Source organism: Chiloscyllium plagiosum, unplaced genomic scaffold, assembly GCF_037043375.1.
Source record: "Chiloscyllium plagiosum isolate Xiang-an unplaced genomic scaffold, Cpla_swu_hap1 HiC_scaffold_17, whole genome shotgun sequence".
In the NCBI taxonomy this organism is placed as follows: domain Eukaryota; kingdom Metazoa; phylum Chordata; class Chondrichthyes; order Orectolobiformes; family Hemiscylliidae; genus Chiloscyllium; species Chiloscyllium plagiosum.
This window is the reverse complement of record NW_028270155.1, coordinates 67,814,622-67,830,755: the sequence shown is the minus strand read 5'-3', so window position 1 is coordinate 67,830,755 and position 16,134 is coordinate 67,814,622. Positions and strand designations below refer to the sequence as shown.

At 40.2% G+C, this 16,134-nt stretch overlaps 1 protein-coding gene across 3 annotated transcripts in view; it reads right to left on the bottom strand.

Moving 5' to 3' along the window:
- csnk2a2b (casein kinase 2, alpha prime polypeptide b) overlaps positions 1-9,876 on the bottom strand; it is a 69,094-nt gene extending 59,218 nt beyond the window's left edge. Inside the window, exon 1 of one of the 3 annotated variants that reach the window (XR_015759989.1) lies at positions 9,301-9,876. Coding sequence is in view for 2 of the 3 variants with exons in the window: in XM_043707288.2 (XP_043563223.1) it covers positions 9,301-9,404 (104 nt within the window). In the remaining variant the exon portion in view is untranslated. The remainder of the gene's footprint in view (positions 1-9,300) is intronic. The other 2 variants (XM_043707288.2, XM_043707287.2) reach the window with 2 other exon arrangements.
- Between the last annotated feature and the right edge of the window lie 6,258 nt (positions 9,877-16,134).

The window sequence follows — 16,134 nt, the reverse complement described above, 5'->3', positions numbered from 1 at the left end:
CAACTGCTGGGCACCAGGTAATTTATGGGAATGAATCACACATCTGCAACTCATTTGAGGAATTAATTACAAGCAATTAGTTGCCAGAGTTCTTTAAATTGATGGAACAAAACCAAAGTTTCTTTCCTCTCCATATTTTCACTTAGTGAAGAATACAGAAGGGTACCAAAGTTTAAGTGCACACCTGTTGAACAGAGGGATTCAAATGATGAATTGTGTGTTTCTAAAACAAAAGGTGGCCACTAATGTCGACCATCGAAGCCTGTGCATGAGCAATGGTTCCCGTGATGTGTCATAGCTGCGACAAGACAACCACTGCCAGAATGTATCTGCAAATGTGCAGAACACATCAGAACCTGAATATGTGCAGACTTTTGTTGAAAGTGCATGTCTGATTCAAGCCTTCCCTAAACAGTTTGCTCATGAGTGGAGGAACCTATGATACCACTCCCCTAACAGTGACACTGAGGACCGTTTACTCAATAAGAGTTTTGTTTGAAACAGGCAGGAAGGGATACATCAGGTTCTTTGGTAAAACACCTTGGATCACCATTTGTTCTATTGGTAAAATGTAATGATAGAAGCTGACACTTCCAAAGCTGCACATAGAACATATAAATCATAGAAAAGTACAGCACAGAACAGGCCCTTCGGCCCACGATGTTATGCCGATGTCGCCAAACTTCTGATGGGAAGAAAAACACGTCATGAAAGGTATGCTCTTAAAATCTAGAAACACTCTTGCCTTTATATAATTGACAATGCACAACATATTACAAATAAGCCAATAAACAACAGTTCAACTCTAGCAGCACATCAACCTGAGCCTGGCCTTAGAGGGCTTGGGGACGTTACCTACTGGGTCAGTTCAGTGACAAAGAGGGGTTGTTTTTAAGTGACATTATGGAGCAAGAGCTAGCTCCTGAACCAGAGAGTTAGCAAGAGATGAAAGGGGAGATATTGCTCAGGCCATGTGGCCCTGATGAGAGATAGAAAATGTGAAGCTACTACTGCAAATTATTGCATTTTTTCCCAACTCTATAATGAATATGCTCAAGTTTATCTCCACCCTGTGACTAGATGAACAGCACCACCTTTGTTCCAGGTAGCTGTCATTCCATCACTTTGCAGTGATGTAGAATGCTATTTGCACGTGTGCACTCATTTAACAACAGCACAGACGATAAATGCAGCCCATAAATTAACGCTGCATCACCAAGTTAACCAGAGAAAGAATGGTGTAATTTAGACATTATTCACATATCAGTCATATTTTCCAAACTAAAGAATCTTCACATGATCATGGAAGGTTCAAGGATACATCGATTGGATGAACGAAAGGAACATGAGTTATGGTATTATCAAATTAAGATGTTTGGGAAGGAACAAACTTCAATCAAAATGAAAGTTAAAGAAACTCAGAGAACATTGCTCAAGTGATAATGATATTTGGATATTAACATGCCAATACTTATCTTTTGTTATTTTCACAATAGCTCTGCTGTTCAAATTTCAAAGTGATATTTCGTAGGAGCTTTAGAAGTTATAAGCAAGATTAAACTTATGTGCACTGAACAGCTGTTCATTGAGAGAGACCCAGACTCCCCAGATGCACAACTGCCCCATTAACCGAAACCTCTGCAAATTTTCTTTCCACTTCTCACCATCTTGTAAATTCATCCAGGCTTTGTCACGACAGGAGAAATAAAGGTCATCCATCTAAGTGGACAGCAACTGGATCTGGGGTAAAACAAGGTTGATTGGAGGCTCGAGGAGTCCAGATCCCAGATGACTCCTCCTGCCCCTTGAGTAGCATCTCAACCGAAAGGGTCCATGAGAACATTTTAATTACAAACAGTTCCCTGGGCACACTCCTGGCCTCATTACTGAATACTGCCACTAGCCTCAGTTTTCATTTACAGCGTCTTCTGCCTCTCCTCCAAACAACTGGTAACTGCACAAGCAAAAATCACTTATGTAATGACAGGCCTTCTCTTCCTCCTGCCTTGCTGTTCCTCCAGAAACAAAACTCATGACAGGAGAGGTAGCCAGAGCAGAGGGAGAGAATCTATGATTAAAGGAGCTGGAGTTACAAGCATGGGAGAGACCGCATCAGAAAGTGGGAAAAGCAGCTCCTCTCAGGATCTCTCTCTCTCTCGCACCTGCTTGCTGCTCCTCTAAATGAGCTATACATTCTCTTGCTCACAGTGAATAAGGAAATATGAAGGGGTTTCTTGAAATTTTAATTTTCAAAAGTTACTCAAGAAATTGAGTGAATTCACCCACTGCTGCGTATTTTGAATGCTGTGTCTACATACCCTCCACATATTTGCACCATTTCCTGTTTTTGCTTCCATAAAACAATTCTTAAGGCACAACAGGGTTTTTCTTTTATTTCAACACAGAATTCAACCAACCTTAAAATAATACACAAGAAAATGTTATTGAGTCTGATTCCTCTTTTCTACTCAATAATCTCACCTTGGATTCAGATTGAATAGCCTGGATATTTTTGACTCTTTACGCCAGCAGCATTCATTCATAAACTGTGTATTTCAGCCCTATTTAGGAGCTTGGCTAGATAATCAGATAATGATACACTAGATAAAATGTTAAACCAAAAGCAGATGCTAAAGAGAGCCCCACGGTACTCTACTATTAGTGTCGTGACCAACAGTCCTCCTTTAATTCCTTAAAAATGATCATTCATCTGTTGGCTCTTTACAGTATATTGCTGACACAATTGTGGTTTCCTTAATAATATACACTTCATGTCAACAGGTTATTTCTGGCTTGAAATATTACAGGAATTCAGGTTTGCAATAAACCTGGTGTTCAAGGTTTGAAATAATTTGCTTCCAATCTCTCACTAAAGCTACATTTAATTGAATTGTGGAATGGCTGTTTGGCCCAAAGTAGATTCATAGAATTTTACAGTACGGACCATTCAACCCATCATTTCTGAACTGGCTACCCAGCTAGTCCCACTTTCCAGCCCTATCTCCACAGCCCTCTAACTTCATGGCTTTCAAACATATATCCAGTTCTCTTTTTAAATCTCCTATGGAATAGTCTCCACCACTCTCCCAGGCAACACATTCCAAATCCTATGGAGTAAATCTTTTCTCCGGTTTTATTTCTCGCTTTCTTGCTGACAATCTTGAAATTGTGGCCTCTAGTCACTGACATACCAACTAGTGGAAACAGAATATCCTTCTTTACCCTGTCAAAGTCGTTCATTATTTTGAACACTTTAATTAGGTCATCTCTATCTTCTCTACTACAAGAAGAATAAGCACCAATCTCAGTCAGAGTCATACAGCACGGAAACAAACACTTCAGTGCCAACCAAGTTTCCAAACTAAACTAATCCTTTCCTTGTATTTAAAAGCCTTCATTCCTGGTATCATTATAGCAAATCTGCTAATCACTCTCACCAGGGCTTTAATATCTTTCCTTAAATAAGGTGCCCAGAACTGAATACAATACTCCAAATGTGGTACAACCAATGATTTGTAGAGGTGTAGCATCACTTCTTTGCTTTTATGTTCTGTCTCTGTATAAACCCAAGGATCCTATAAGCCTTCTTAACAACTGTTTCAATTTGCCTGGCCACCTTCAGAGAATCATGCACATTTGCTCCTGTACTCCCCTCAAATTTGTAACACTGAACCTGCATTGTCCATGTTTCTTCTACCAAAATGTATTACTTCATTTCTCTGCATTGAAGTTCATTTTCCAGGTGTCTGCCCATTTGGCCAACTTGTCAATGCCCCTCTGAAGTTGTTCAGCATCATCCTCACAATTCACTAGCTTAGTATTATCTGCAAATTTAGAGACTTTGCCTTCAACACCAATCTGAAAATCATTCACATAAAAATTAAAAAAAACAAGGGTCCCAAGACCAATTCCTGGAGACCACCATTTTCAGCTCATCTCCAAGCTGAGAAATACCCACCTATATCTACACCTGTGTGCCAACTTTCTCCAGGAACAATCCCACACCTAGTATCTTCCTGTAAATGTTCTTGATGTATTATCCATTTCCCTTTGAAAGTCCCAACTACTGTATATAAGCCTCCAGCACACACACAAAGCACTGGATATCGTAAACATACTGAGTCAAAATGGTCTTCATCTTCTTGTGCTCTTTTGTCAACCACCTTAAATCAGTTATCTTTGGTCATCAACTCTCCTGCCAACAGGAACAGTTTCTCCCCATTTACTTTGTCCACACCCTTCTTTATTTTGAACACCATTCTCAAAATCTCAATCTTTATTTCCAAACAACCTCCATAAATGAGACTCTTCATCCCTGGAACTATTCTGACACACATTTGCTCACATCCTTGCTAAAAGACCATTGAACTCCATTCCTACAGCAGTATCCAGAATCAGACAAATGCCAGCTGAGGCCAAAATACTGTTTTAGAAAAAATCACCATAGCTTCCTTGATTTTGTACTGTGCTTCAATTTATGACTGCCAGCATCCCATATGCCTTTTAAGGTACTTTCTCAACCAATCCGGCCACTTTCTAAGATTTGCATGCACGTATCCCTGGGCGTCTCTGTACATGTAACACTTTTAGAATTTTAGCCTTCCGTTTATATTGCTTTGCCCTCCTCTTCCTCAAAACGTATCACTTCACACTTCTATACTGTGTCATCTTATATTAGCACTTGGCTACTTTCTCTTGAAATCTATCACTGTCCTCCGCCCAGTTCACAACATTTCTAAGTTTTGCCCTCTCCAAGTTTGAAGTTGAGTAATGCACATTCAAGTCTGCGTCATATATTCATCAAGAAAAGTAGTGGTTCGAAAATCCATCTTCTGTATAACACATCTTCCAGTGGAAAATACAAACAACCATTCACTACAGTTACACATCATTCAGATAACTTCACATTCATTCTGCAGTTATTTTATTTTATTTCATGGGCTCCAGATTTGCATGAAATCTTATTGCTGTACTTCATCAGACATCCTTTGGAAATCAGTGACACATATTGAGCTCAACTACACCCATAATCATACCAAGCTGTTTTTGACATAACTACTTTGAACAAATTCTTGCTTACTTTCTCCAACTACTTCACACATGCACAACAGGCTTTTGTTTCTGATAATCATCTCGAAAAGCTTTTTGGCCATCTAGCTTAAACTGACTGCCCTGTCGATGCCCGAGTGGTCCTTGCAATTTTGACGGTTGTAACATTTTCCAGTGCCCTAGCACCACCCCACATTGAGAACTGGATGATTATGGTCAGGACATCTGCAACAGCCTCCCTCAAGGTCATCAAATGCATCTGATCCAGTCCTGATGGGTTAAAATCTAATACTTCCCTCCCATATATAGACTCCTTTTTGGATGCATAATCTGTCCCACTCCTCCTGTCACTGCTGTTTTACTATTTAAGCTCTTACAGTATATCTTTGGATTTCCTTTCATAATAGCTGTCAGTCCCTACTCATATCGTTCCTGCCTCTGATTTCTTTTTCAGTTGAGGTTTCTATATTCAGGGAGTATTGAACCTCTTATCAATCGGTCATAAAACCCCCATTTTCTGCTTTAACATACTCTCAGCTTCGTCATCCAAGAATCTATGACTTTGGCTGCCCTATATTTTGTCTTTGTACAAAGGTACCGGAAGCATATCAACTGTTTTTTTAAGGCAGTCCACTGTTCTGATACAGCACATTTGTTTCCATTTTACCCAGTTCACATCTATTCTCATCCCTCTCCAACTTAATTTTTTTTTTACTTCACATTGCCCCTTGTCCTTTCCCTTAGCTAGCTTAAATCTTAAGATAATCATGATCACCGATCTCTCATAACTATTTCCCTTTTACACGATAAAATAGCATTAGATTTAGTTGCTTTAAATAAAATTGTGCCTTCAGTTTCTAAACAATTTGATGATTCCAAAGCTAAACACAAAAGAATGCAACATTTGGCTCATCTAGCTCACCCTTCAACAGACATTCATGTACCAACAGCAGAACATCCACATGATGAGAGTTTTTAACCTTCATTCTGTGTGAAAGCATTTCCTGACTTTAGGCCAGAAATCTCTTTTTCCTAATTTGCTCCATCCCTTAGCTTGCATTCTAAAGAGGCTGCCCAATAATCTAATTTGAAGCCAAGAAATTTTTATTTCTAAAGTTTTCCTTGCAAGAATCTCCTAATACTAGATATCAGCCTCAAATACCAATTATTTTGCTTTGAGGCCCAATTAATTTATTGCTTTATGAGGTAAATCTGAGATTCAGACTCACAGATTAAGTAATCTAGCACAGGATTCTGCTTGTTGTGTTATATGCTATTCTACGTGACTTGTACATGGTGTGTTGAAACTACTGTTAGTCTGGATGTTGTGGGAGTGTCTTTTATTTCCTTCAACAGTAGAATATGTAGCATCTTGGACAAACTTGTATACTACAAAATGGATAAAATGGACCGATACCCACATCATTTGCAATTTGTTTACCAGGTCACCATCTCTCCTTGACAGCAGGGTTGAGATGTGAAGAGTATCATGCTCTATTCTCACCTTGTCTAGAACAATTTGAATTTACAGAACACCTTCAATACAGAAAAAAAACTGTATATGGTGCTTCAGGGAAAGTATAAGAACAAAGCAAAAGTCGGAAAAAGTTTCCAAATATTTTGATTAAAGTCAGGTTTTAAGGATTGTCAAAGGAGAGGAAGCTGAAGAGACAGGCAGATCGAGGGACAGAATTCCAGACAGGAGGCTGGAAAAACACAGCAAGCCAGGCAGCATCAGGTGGTAGAGAAGTCAATGTTTCGGGACTAACCCTTCTTCAAGATTCCAGAGCATACAGTCTTGACAGCTGAAAGCATGGTCAACATTAGTGAGAAACAGGGTTGCAATTAAGGTCAAAATTGGACAATGAACATGTCAGGGACAGGAAAGCAGGAAAGTAAAGCTAGAGAAGTTCCAAAATAATGAGGTGTTCAAGGACGAAGAGTCAAAATAAGACAGGATCAACACTTGGTACAGGTTAAGGTAGGAGAACCAGTACAATTTTGGTTTATAAGGAATGGAATGCAAGCCAGTGTGGCAGCAGAATAATAAGTCAGGGGATGACTAAGGCATAAATGAGGTGTACAAAGAAAACAATTTTTTTTTGAGTTGTAAATCAGTAGTGTTTGTGAGGAACAATAAGGGATCTACTAGTCAGCTAGAGATAAATCAGGAAATCAAGGTTGCAGCAGAAAGGTTATGGAGTTAGATGGGAGGACACAGTATTTTTGCTGAAGGTAGCGACGGTGGTTTTAGGTCTTCCAAGTGTTTACCTGGAAAAGACTACAACTAGACTGGATGAGAAAGTAACAGAGCACACTGAAGAAAAAGCAGAGCTGGAGTGTGTAGAACTTCATTCCATGATTGTTTTAATCATCTCCGTAACAGTAATCTAACTTTACACATTTCAAAATGTTTTCAATTTTCATTCCCATTGCCAATTCCACCACTTACTAAGAGTCTTGAGTCCCTTCTCTATTCTAAGCATTTTAAATACATGTTCATAGTCAAATATTCAATTCTCAAATATTCACACATATTTAGCCTTTGCCAACTTTCAGTGAGAAGATATTAAAATATTTATGGATCCTTAGTAGTTATTTGCATAGTCAAGAACTTCATTGTTATCTCCACCAATACAATCAACTCTGAATTTGCCGTGACATGTTAATGTTTGTATATCGCAAGTTGATGCAAATTTGGACAAGAGACTATTTTGTGTGCTGTGCATATAATTATTGTACCAAGATGCTTTTAAGTTCTAAAGACACATAAATGGCAGCCAACGCTACTGAGAACTAAGCTGAGCTTCATAGAAATTGGGTGCAGCCTATTGACCACGTAAGAACCACCATTTACCTCTGGAAATGTGTCTGGATCTTAGACCTAAAGCACGAGTGAAACAAATCTCAATAATTAACTCCTCACTGGTCAGATCCGAGGACATCTTGGATACCTTTCAACTGTACCACCAGACAGCATTCAATCCTTGTTTGAATTACCATCTTAACCTAGACTTTACTGTCAATACTATCACAAGTAAAACCTCACAATTTTAATTTACATGAAAACAACAGCTTGTTCTTGTAAAAATTCCAATGCTAAAGCAAATATTCTACATAAAAATAGGGCAACCTCACACAAGTCAGTGTTTATGGAAAATATATGTTATCAGGTCATTAGCAACTTTTTTTTTGCCATGTATGGTACATGCCTATCACCAGAAAGGAATCCAAAGTTAGTGTCTTTCAGAGAAGCACTTAATAGTTTCAGCTTACCCAATATGGAGGGCACAACGTTTCAAAGTTGGGATGTGTCAATGTTTACTGCAGACCTGGTATTTAGGTATAAATTGACAAGACCCCAAACATAAAATGCCTTAATAGAGGACTCCTGTGGCTCAGAGTGTCCCTACCTCTGAGCTAGAAGGTCCAAGTTCCACCTACTCCAGAGGTATATCATAACACACCTGTATACATTGACAAAAACATTAAAAATACCTAAACAGTAGAAAGCTTGCATTAATGTTAATCACTTTACTAGCCTCTATGTTAAAGGCATTAATGTTAATCACTTTACTAGCCTCTATGTGACGGATCTAAGCACCAGTATCTCATCAGTGAATTAAGCTAATAAGCAAGAGGATCCATTTGGTTTATCATCCTGGTTTATCATTTAGGAAAATACTTAAAGAAATCAAATAGTCTTCCAAATAGTTCAAACAAGAGTTGGCAACCTAAATAGTAAACTTTTAGATTCTAGATTCAAGATAGAGTTTGGCATGCACAAGTGGTTCAACTAATTTTCATTTCTACACCATTAATAACTGAAAAAGCTAATGATGATTGATATGGACTTTTTGAGGTGGGGCAGTTCATTAACGTAGGATTGAAAAATCACACCACGATAGAACATGTTTGCACAGCGTTCCTTGCGTAATGAACTTAATTAGATGTACAAATATAACCAAGCCAATTACAGTCCACTTTATAATAATTAGGGACTACTTCCATGAACAATTTTCACATTTCTTTACGTTTTACACGTTTCCATATTCTATACACGCTTTCAAACGTCCGCCGGACATCTATTTACATTTCTAACAGGTTTCGAAATCACATCTAAGCATTGCTATTTTTTGCGGTAGATACATTTCCATTCAACAAACATCTATATATTCCCGCCTACAGACAGATGTCTATGCATTCAAGTCATATCTTAACCTCACCGCTACAATATACTGGGTCTCTTACCCCCATTCAGGAACGTGTGACTCGTAATCCCAGTACTCGCGGGGTTTCAGGCTGTTTACTTCGGCGTACACGCGGGCCCTGCTCCCGGTAGCCGGACCCGGCATTGCAGAGCCAGGGCTCAGCTCTGGGACAAGGGGCCGAAATCCCCAGCGGGAGACCGCGGGGGTGACACAGAGGCCGCACCGCCACTGGGCAATTTGACAATCGGGAGCCAGGCCCGGCCTCAACACACGCAGCAACACCCGCGGTAACTTCAACAACAGGGTCCGTGGAGCCAGTGAAAGCTCCCCCGATGGAGGGGGGGAGGGGGAGGGTGGTCTGAGAAAGTGGGGGTTGGGGGTCGATGAGAAAGGCCAAGGCAACGACTGCGGAGCCCCGGGGAAGGTGGGTAGAGTCAGGGCAGCTTGTGGGGAGCGATAAGGAGGGTCAAACAGCAGTGCGAGACGGGCCAATTAAAAAAAAATCAACGAACTCGAACCGGGCTTCCCAGAGTGAGGCCCGCAGCGGAAGAAAATATTCCGCCGGGTGCGGACCCAACCCTGAGAAACCGGTCACAAGCTCGGTCTGTCAGCGAGAAGAGACCGACAACACACACTGGCGAACGCCCGCAGCAGCGGCTCCTAGCGGAACCAACTGAAGCCGAGCAAAATGTCGGCTGTCGGCTGTCGACTCCAGCGGCAGCGGCTCCTAACGGCACCAAACTGAAGTTGAGCAAAATGCCGGCTGTAGACTCCAGTGGCAGCGACTCCTAGCGACACTCTCCTGAAGCTCAGCGACGCCCGTTGCAAACTCCAGCGGCAGCGGCACCTGGCGGCGTGTAATGAGACGTGACCTCAACGGGTTCTTATGCCTTTTTGTAGTCATAGACAAACACAGTACTGAAACAGACCCTTCGGTCCAACTCGTACGATCAGATATCCTAAATAAATCTAGGCCCATTTGCCAGTGCTTAATGGACTAATATAACACATGGGATAAAAGCACAAAGGGATTGAGGGGTAAGGAGACAGGAGTATTGTGTGCAGTTTTGGGCTTCATATCTCAGGTAGGGTGTACTGGCTTTGTAGCAAAGGAGATTCATGAGGATGGTCCCAGGAATGAAAAGCTTAACATATGAGGAACACTTGAACATTCTGGGTCTATACTCATTGGAGTTTAAAAGGATGAGGAAGCAACTAATTGAAACATACAGAATACCGATGGTCTGGACAGAGTAGATGTTGGGAAGATGTTTCCATTGGTAGGAGAGATTAGGACCCGAGAGCATAGCCTTAGACTAAAGAGATCTTTTGGAATAGAGATAAGGAGAAACTTCTTCAGCCAGAGGGTGGTGAATCTATGGAATTAATTGCCATAGAAGACCGTGGAGGCCAGGTCATTGAGTATATTTAAGACTGAGATGAATAAGTTCTTGAGTATCAAGGGTGGAAGCGGGTGAATAGGGTTGAGAAACTTGTCAGTCATGATTGGTGAAGTAGACTTAATGGGCTGAATGGCGTAATTTCTGCTCCTATGTCCTATGGTCTTACTGTGTCATACATGTGCAGTACTGTGCATTGCCCACTGAAATAACTTGCAAAACAAAATAAATCAATAAATATAAACAAAATATACTAAAAACATCATTAAAATATATATAATATATGCAGTAAGTTGCATTCCCTCTGATTTATGCTGTGTGGACCTCTAAGATCTATGCATGGCAGCAGTTTCCAGAACTCAAAGTCAATGCATTTATGCACCAAGTGGCATTCCATCCTTTAAGTAACTTCACGTTTTAACATTAGGAACGTTGACAGTAGGTACTTACAGACCAGGAAGCAACTTTAAAACATTATTAATGTGGAATGGTGTACATTCTTAAATGCTTACATATACAAATAAAATAACCTTAAAAAAACATACATTTTAAAAATAGAAGAAATCCAATATAAGTACTGCAAATACTGTACTCCAATCCACTCACCTCAGGAGGTTTCAATTTGTCAAGCTCCATCTAGTGGCATAAGCTTTTTGGTGTAGATAGAACTAACCGCACTGACCAACTTCTGCTGCCATAGCAGAGCTCAGGACTTCAGTGTAGTGTAAGTTCACAGTATAACTAAGAAGCCAGGAGAGAAGTGGACACCAGAGGTAACAAATAAGAATAGAGGGGAGGAGTGGTGTAAATGGTTAAAGAAGGAGTGAGAGCAGGGGCAGGAGCCAGAGGAAGGATTTAAGGACTAAGTTCAACAGTAGAAACATGGGGAAAAGGTCTTGAGAACATGATGTGGAGGTACTGGTGTTGGACTGGGGTGGACCAAGTTAAATTGTGATTTTTAACTTGGTCTTGAGAACACACAGGCCACAGAACAGGAATTCTGAATTTCACAATCTTAAACAAATGTACTGTTCTCATTTTGTTATCAATTTTAAAGCAAACTACATTAACTGTGTCAACTTTAAATGAAAACTTACTGTAATACAATAAATAAGGAAAATAAACTGTATACCAGAGTTTAATACTACAGAGACAGACACAGCAGTTGCCATAAAATCGGAAGAGGCCTATGATTACTACTTCTTCACAGGATGGCAAATGTTAAATCTTTTCCTCATCAACATTGTTTTCTTTGCACCTCTTACCAAGCTCTGAACTGAAAGCCTTGGGAATGGAGTATAAAAATAGGGATTTTCCTGCTCCTCGGATGCTGCCTGACCTGCTGTGGTTTTCCAGCACCACTCTAATCTAGACTATAAAAATAGGGAGGGCTTGCTAAAACTATCGAGGAGAAAGTGAGGACTGCAGATGCTGGAGATCAGAGCTGAAAATGTGTTGCTGGAAAAGCGCAGCAGGTCAGGCAGCATCCAAGGAGCAGGAGAATCGACGTTTCGGGCATGAGCCCTTCTTCCTGAAGAAGGGTTCATGCCCGAAATGTCGATTCTCCTACTCCTTGGATGCTGCCTGACCTGCTGCATTTTTCCAGCAACACATTTTCAGCTCTTGCTAAAACTATACAAGGCACAAGTCAGACCACATCTAGAATAGTGTAAACAGTTTTGATTGTCCAATTCTGGCTTCTGACTGTTTGTCTCTGTCTGCTTAAATGGTAATGTCCTTCAAGTGGTAAAGTCACTTGGGTTTAAAAAGATTTTTCTTCAGGGTATAATGGAATTTGAATCCACACTGCTGCTCACCATGTTGCATTTTCTTACTAACAACTGTTGTTGGTAAGTTTGTTGTCATCAACTCCCCTTTCTAGATACTTTTTAATATCCTGAATGTTCTGGCCCAGAGATGGGGCACTACCATGTGATCCTTTAATGTATTTGTGCCAGGACGGAGTTGAACTTTCAATCTACAGCCTACCAATAGTTAATAGTGTTATCTATTGCTCTATTGGCCCAGGTAGCAAAGTTAAGTTTGGAAATTCATAGCAGTCAGGAACACAAATGAATATTACGAGCAGGATTCAAACTTGTGTAGGAATAACCCAATGGATTTCAAATCCATTATTTTAACCACTCAGTCACAACTCAGAAATTTACAATTAATCTGACCAGAGATGTTATTACACACATTTGGTGGCAGATCAAACTTCAACTCAGTCTCCTAGTTCACAAGTAGGGACAGTACCACTGCACTGCAATGCCCACCGTCCCCTAAACCTCCTTTCTATGCTGATTCAACAGGACTGGCTAATTATCAGTCATAGATAATAGACCACAATGGAGTCCTAGCAAGATTAGACACATTTTACATAACAAGATGTAGTTTATTGCACAATAGCAAAATCTACAATAAACATTAACTAGTTCAACATAATCACTAATATGAGGAGCCAGATATATCAAGGCTGTATACAATTAGCCCCCATGTAAATTGCCATTTCTCCACCCAACAAAGACTATGTGAAATCATCAGATTGGGTGTGTCTCAATGCAACCCAACATTAACATTTTAGAAACCAATACCTTATATAACATCTTCACCAGGACTGCTGAAACTCTTGTCCATGTTTATTGTTTATTACAAGGTAAATGGAATATAAAAGTAAGGATGTGCTCAAATTTTCAAGAAGGACATAGATATGGTTCTTAGGGCGCAAAGGATCAAAGGATAAGGGACGACAGTGGGTACAGGGAAATGAGTGGGATGATCAGCCATGAGTATATAGAATCCCTACAGTGTGGAAACAGGCCCCTTGGCCCAACATGTCCACACCAACCTTCCAAACAGTAACCCACCCAGACCCATTCCCCTACCCTATTACTCTACATTTATCCCTGACTATTGCACCTAACCTATACATCCCTGAACACCATGGGGCTAAATAGATAGAGCCTTAACTGACAAGGGAGTCAAAGAATGCAACGGGTGACAGGAATCTATCAATCCATCAAGATTGAAGGTACAAATCCCTACAGTGTGGAAGCAGGTCATTCAGCCTATCAAGTCCACACCAACCCTGAAAAGAGCATCCCACCCAAACCCAACCCCAACCCCCTACTCTATCTCTGCATTTCCCATAACTAATCCACATAGCCGGCACATATGGGCAATTTAGCATTGCCAATCCACCTAACCTCCACATCTTTGGACTATGGGAGGAAAGCAGAGCAAACCCAAACAGACATGGGGAGAATGTGCCAACTCCACACAGTCCCCTGAGTTTGGCGCTATGAAGCAGCAGTGCTAACCACTGAGCCTCCATGCTGCCTCTTGTGCTCCTAAATCATATGTTTCTATGTATGTTTGTACATCTTTGTCACCTTCAGTCTCAACTATTTCAACAGACTTTAGATTGTCCAACTCAGTAAACCGCAGGTCAGCGAAGTCTGCTGTCCATATCCTAATTTGAAACAAATCGATTTCATATATTGTTGTGTGCTTGCTGCCACTAAATACCAGTCCAGAAAGACCTCAGCTTTCAAGTCTTCATCCTAGTATTCAAAACACTTTATAGTCACATGTCATTTCAATCGCTGTCATCTCCTCCAGTACTACAAACTTCAGAGATATCTGTGGTTCTCCAATTCTGGAATCTTTCTCATCCTGATTTCCATTACGCAAAAATTCCTTCAGCTGCCTAATTCTTTAATTCTGGAATTTCTTCCCTAAATCTCTTCATCTTTGACCTCTCTTTTCTCCTTCATGATGCTGCTTATAGCCCATCTGTCCTTTGATAAAGCTATTGGTCACCTGTCCTAATACCTCTTTGAAATCAAAACAAAGTACTACAGATGTTGCAAATAAAAGCAAAGAATGCTGGAGAAACTCAGCGGGTCTGGCAGCATCTGTGGAGAGAAGGATAGAGTTAACATTTCCAGTTCAATTTTGTTTCCTTTAGTACTAAAATGTCTTCCTATAGCTACATGTTAAATATTCTTTACAAGTATAGTTATATATCGAAATTATATGCAAATGTAAAATATATTTTCATGTTAAAGGTTGACCAGGTTGGGCCTGTACACATTGGAGTTTAGAAAAGTGTCAGGTGATGTTAATGAAACATTTAAGATTCTGAAGGGACATGACAGGATAGACACTAGGAGGATGCTTCCTCTTGTCGAGGAATCAAGCTCAAGAGAGAACAGTTTAGTAATTGAGGGTTCTTCCACTTAAGGCAGCGTTGAAAAGGAATTTCTTCTCTCAGAAGGTTATTGGATTTTTAAATTCTCTTCCACAAAGAGTAGTGGAAGGTTGATCATCGAATATATTCTAGGCTGAGCATGACAGGCTGTTGATCGACAAGGGAATCCAGTATTATTTGCAACAAGTAGGAGAGTGGATTTAAAACCATGATCAGATCATCCAAGGGCTTAATGAACAGTGGAGCAGGATCAATGGACTGAAGGATCTACTCCTGCTCCTATTTGTTATTATCTTATGATTCCATCATCTAATTCATTAAGAAATACAGCAAAAACAGAGAATAATTTATGCCCCACTAAAGATCCTTGTGAGATACCATTAGTTACATCCTGCCAATTAAAGAACATCTTCATTATCCTTTTATTTTGACTCCTGTTGCTCAACCAATTTCCCAGCAAGCTCAGCTATTTGCCCACAATTCCATGACCCACAACTTGAGCCAACATTTTCTTATGAGGGACTTTATCAAATGCCATCTAAAAGTTGATATAAATAATATCCAGAGATTTCCCCATCCACGACATTTCCTACCTCTTCAAAAAGAAAACCACTCAGATTTATCAGCTGCTGTCTATCTTTTAAACAGCGGATCCAAACATGTTGACCCTGGTGGAGTTGAGTCCGCAGCTGGGATTTAATCTGAGACTCCATCACATGCACACTTCTGATTTAATTTCAGGGCCCAATTTGCTGGGAGAGAATGGATTTTTCAATGAAGTTTTTAAATAGAACATGTGTATCACTGGCTCGAGCTTGAGCCTTTTGGTTGGCTTTGGAGAGTTAGGAGATGAGTTACTTACCTCAACATTCCCAAACTCTGACCTGGTCTTACAGCCACTGAATTTATTTGGATGGAACAGTTCAGTTTTGAGTAAATGGTAATTCCCAAGCTTAAACGTTTTCCACGTGTTTCTGCAAAATTGGCATCAACTACTTCAGAATCTGGGGAGTTGTGAACAGTACTTAACATTGTGCAATAAACAGTGAACATTCTTACTTCTGACCTTAGGAAGGAGGTAATGTCATTGATGAGGCAGTTAAAAGTGGTTGGGTCCAAGGCACTACCATGAGGAACTCTTACTGCAATGTACTGGGACTGAAATGTAATCAGAGTGTCATGTAGCCCCCTTTTAATTTCTGGTAATTTCAATTTAAAAGTAATCAGCAAGACAGCTTTATATTTCAACTAAGAAAAGAAA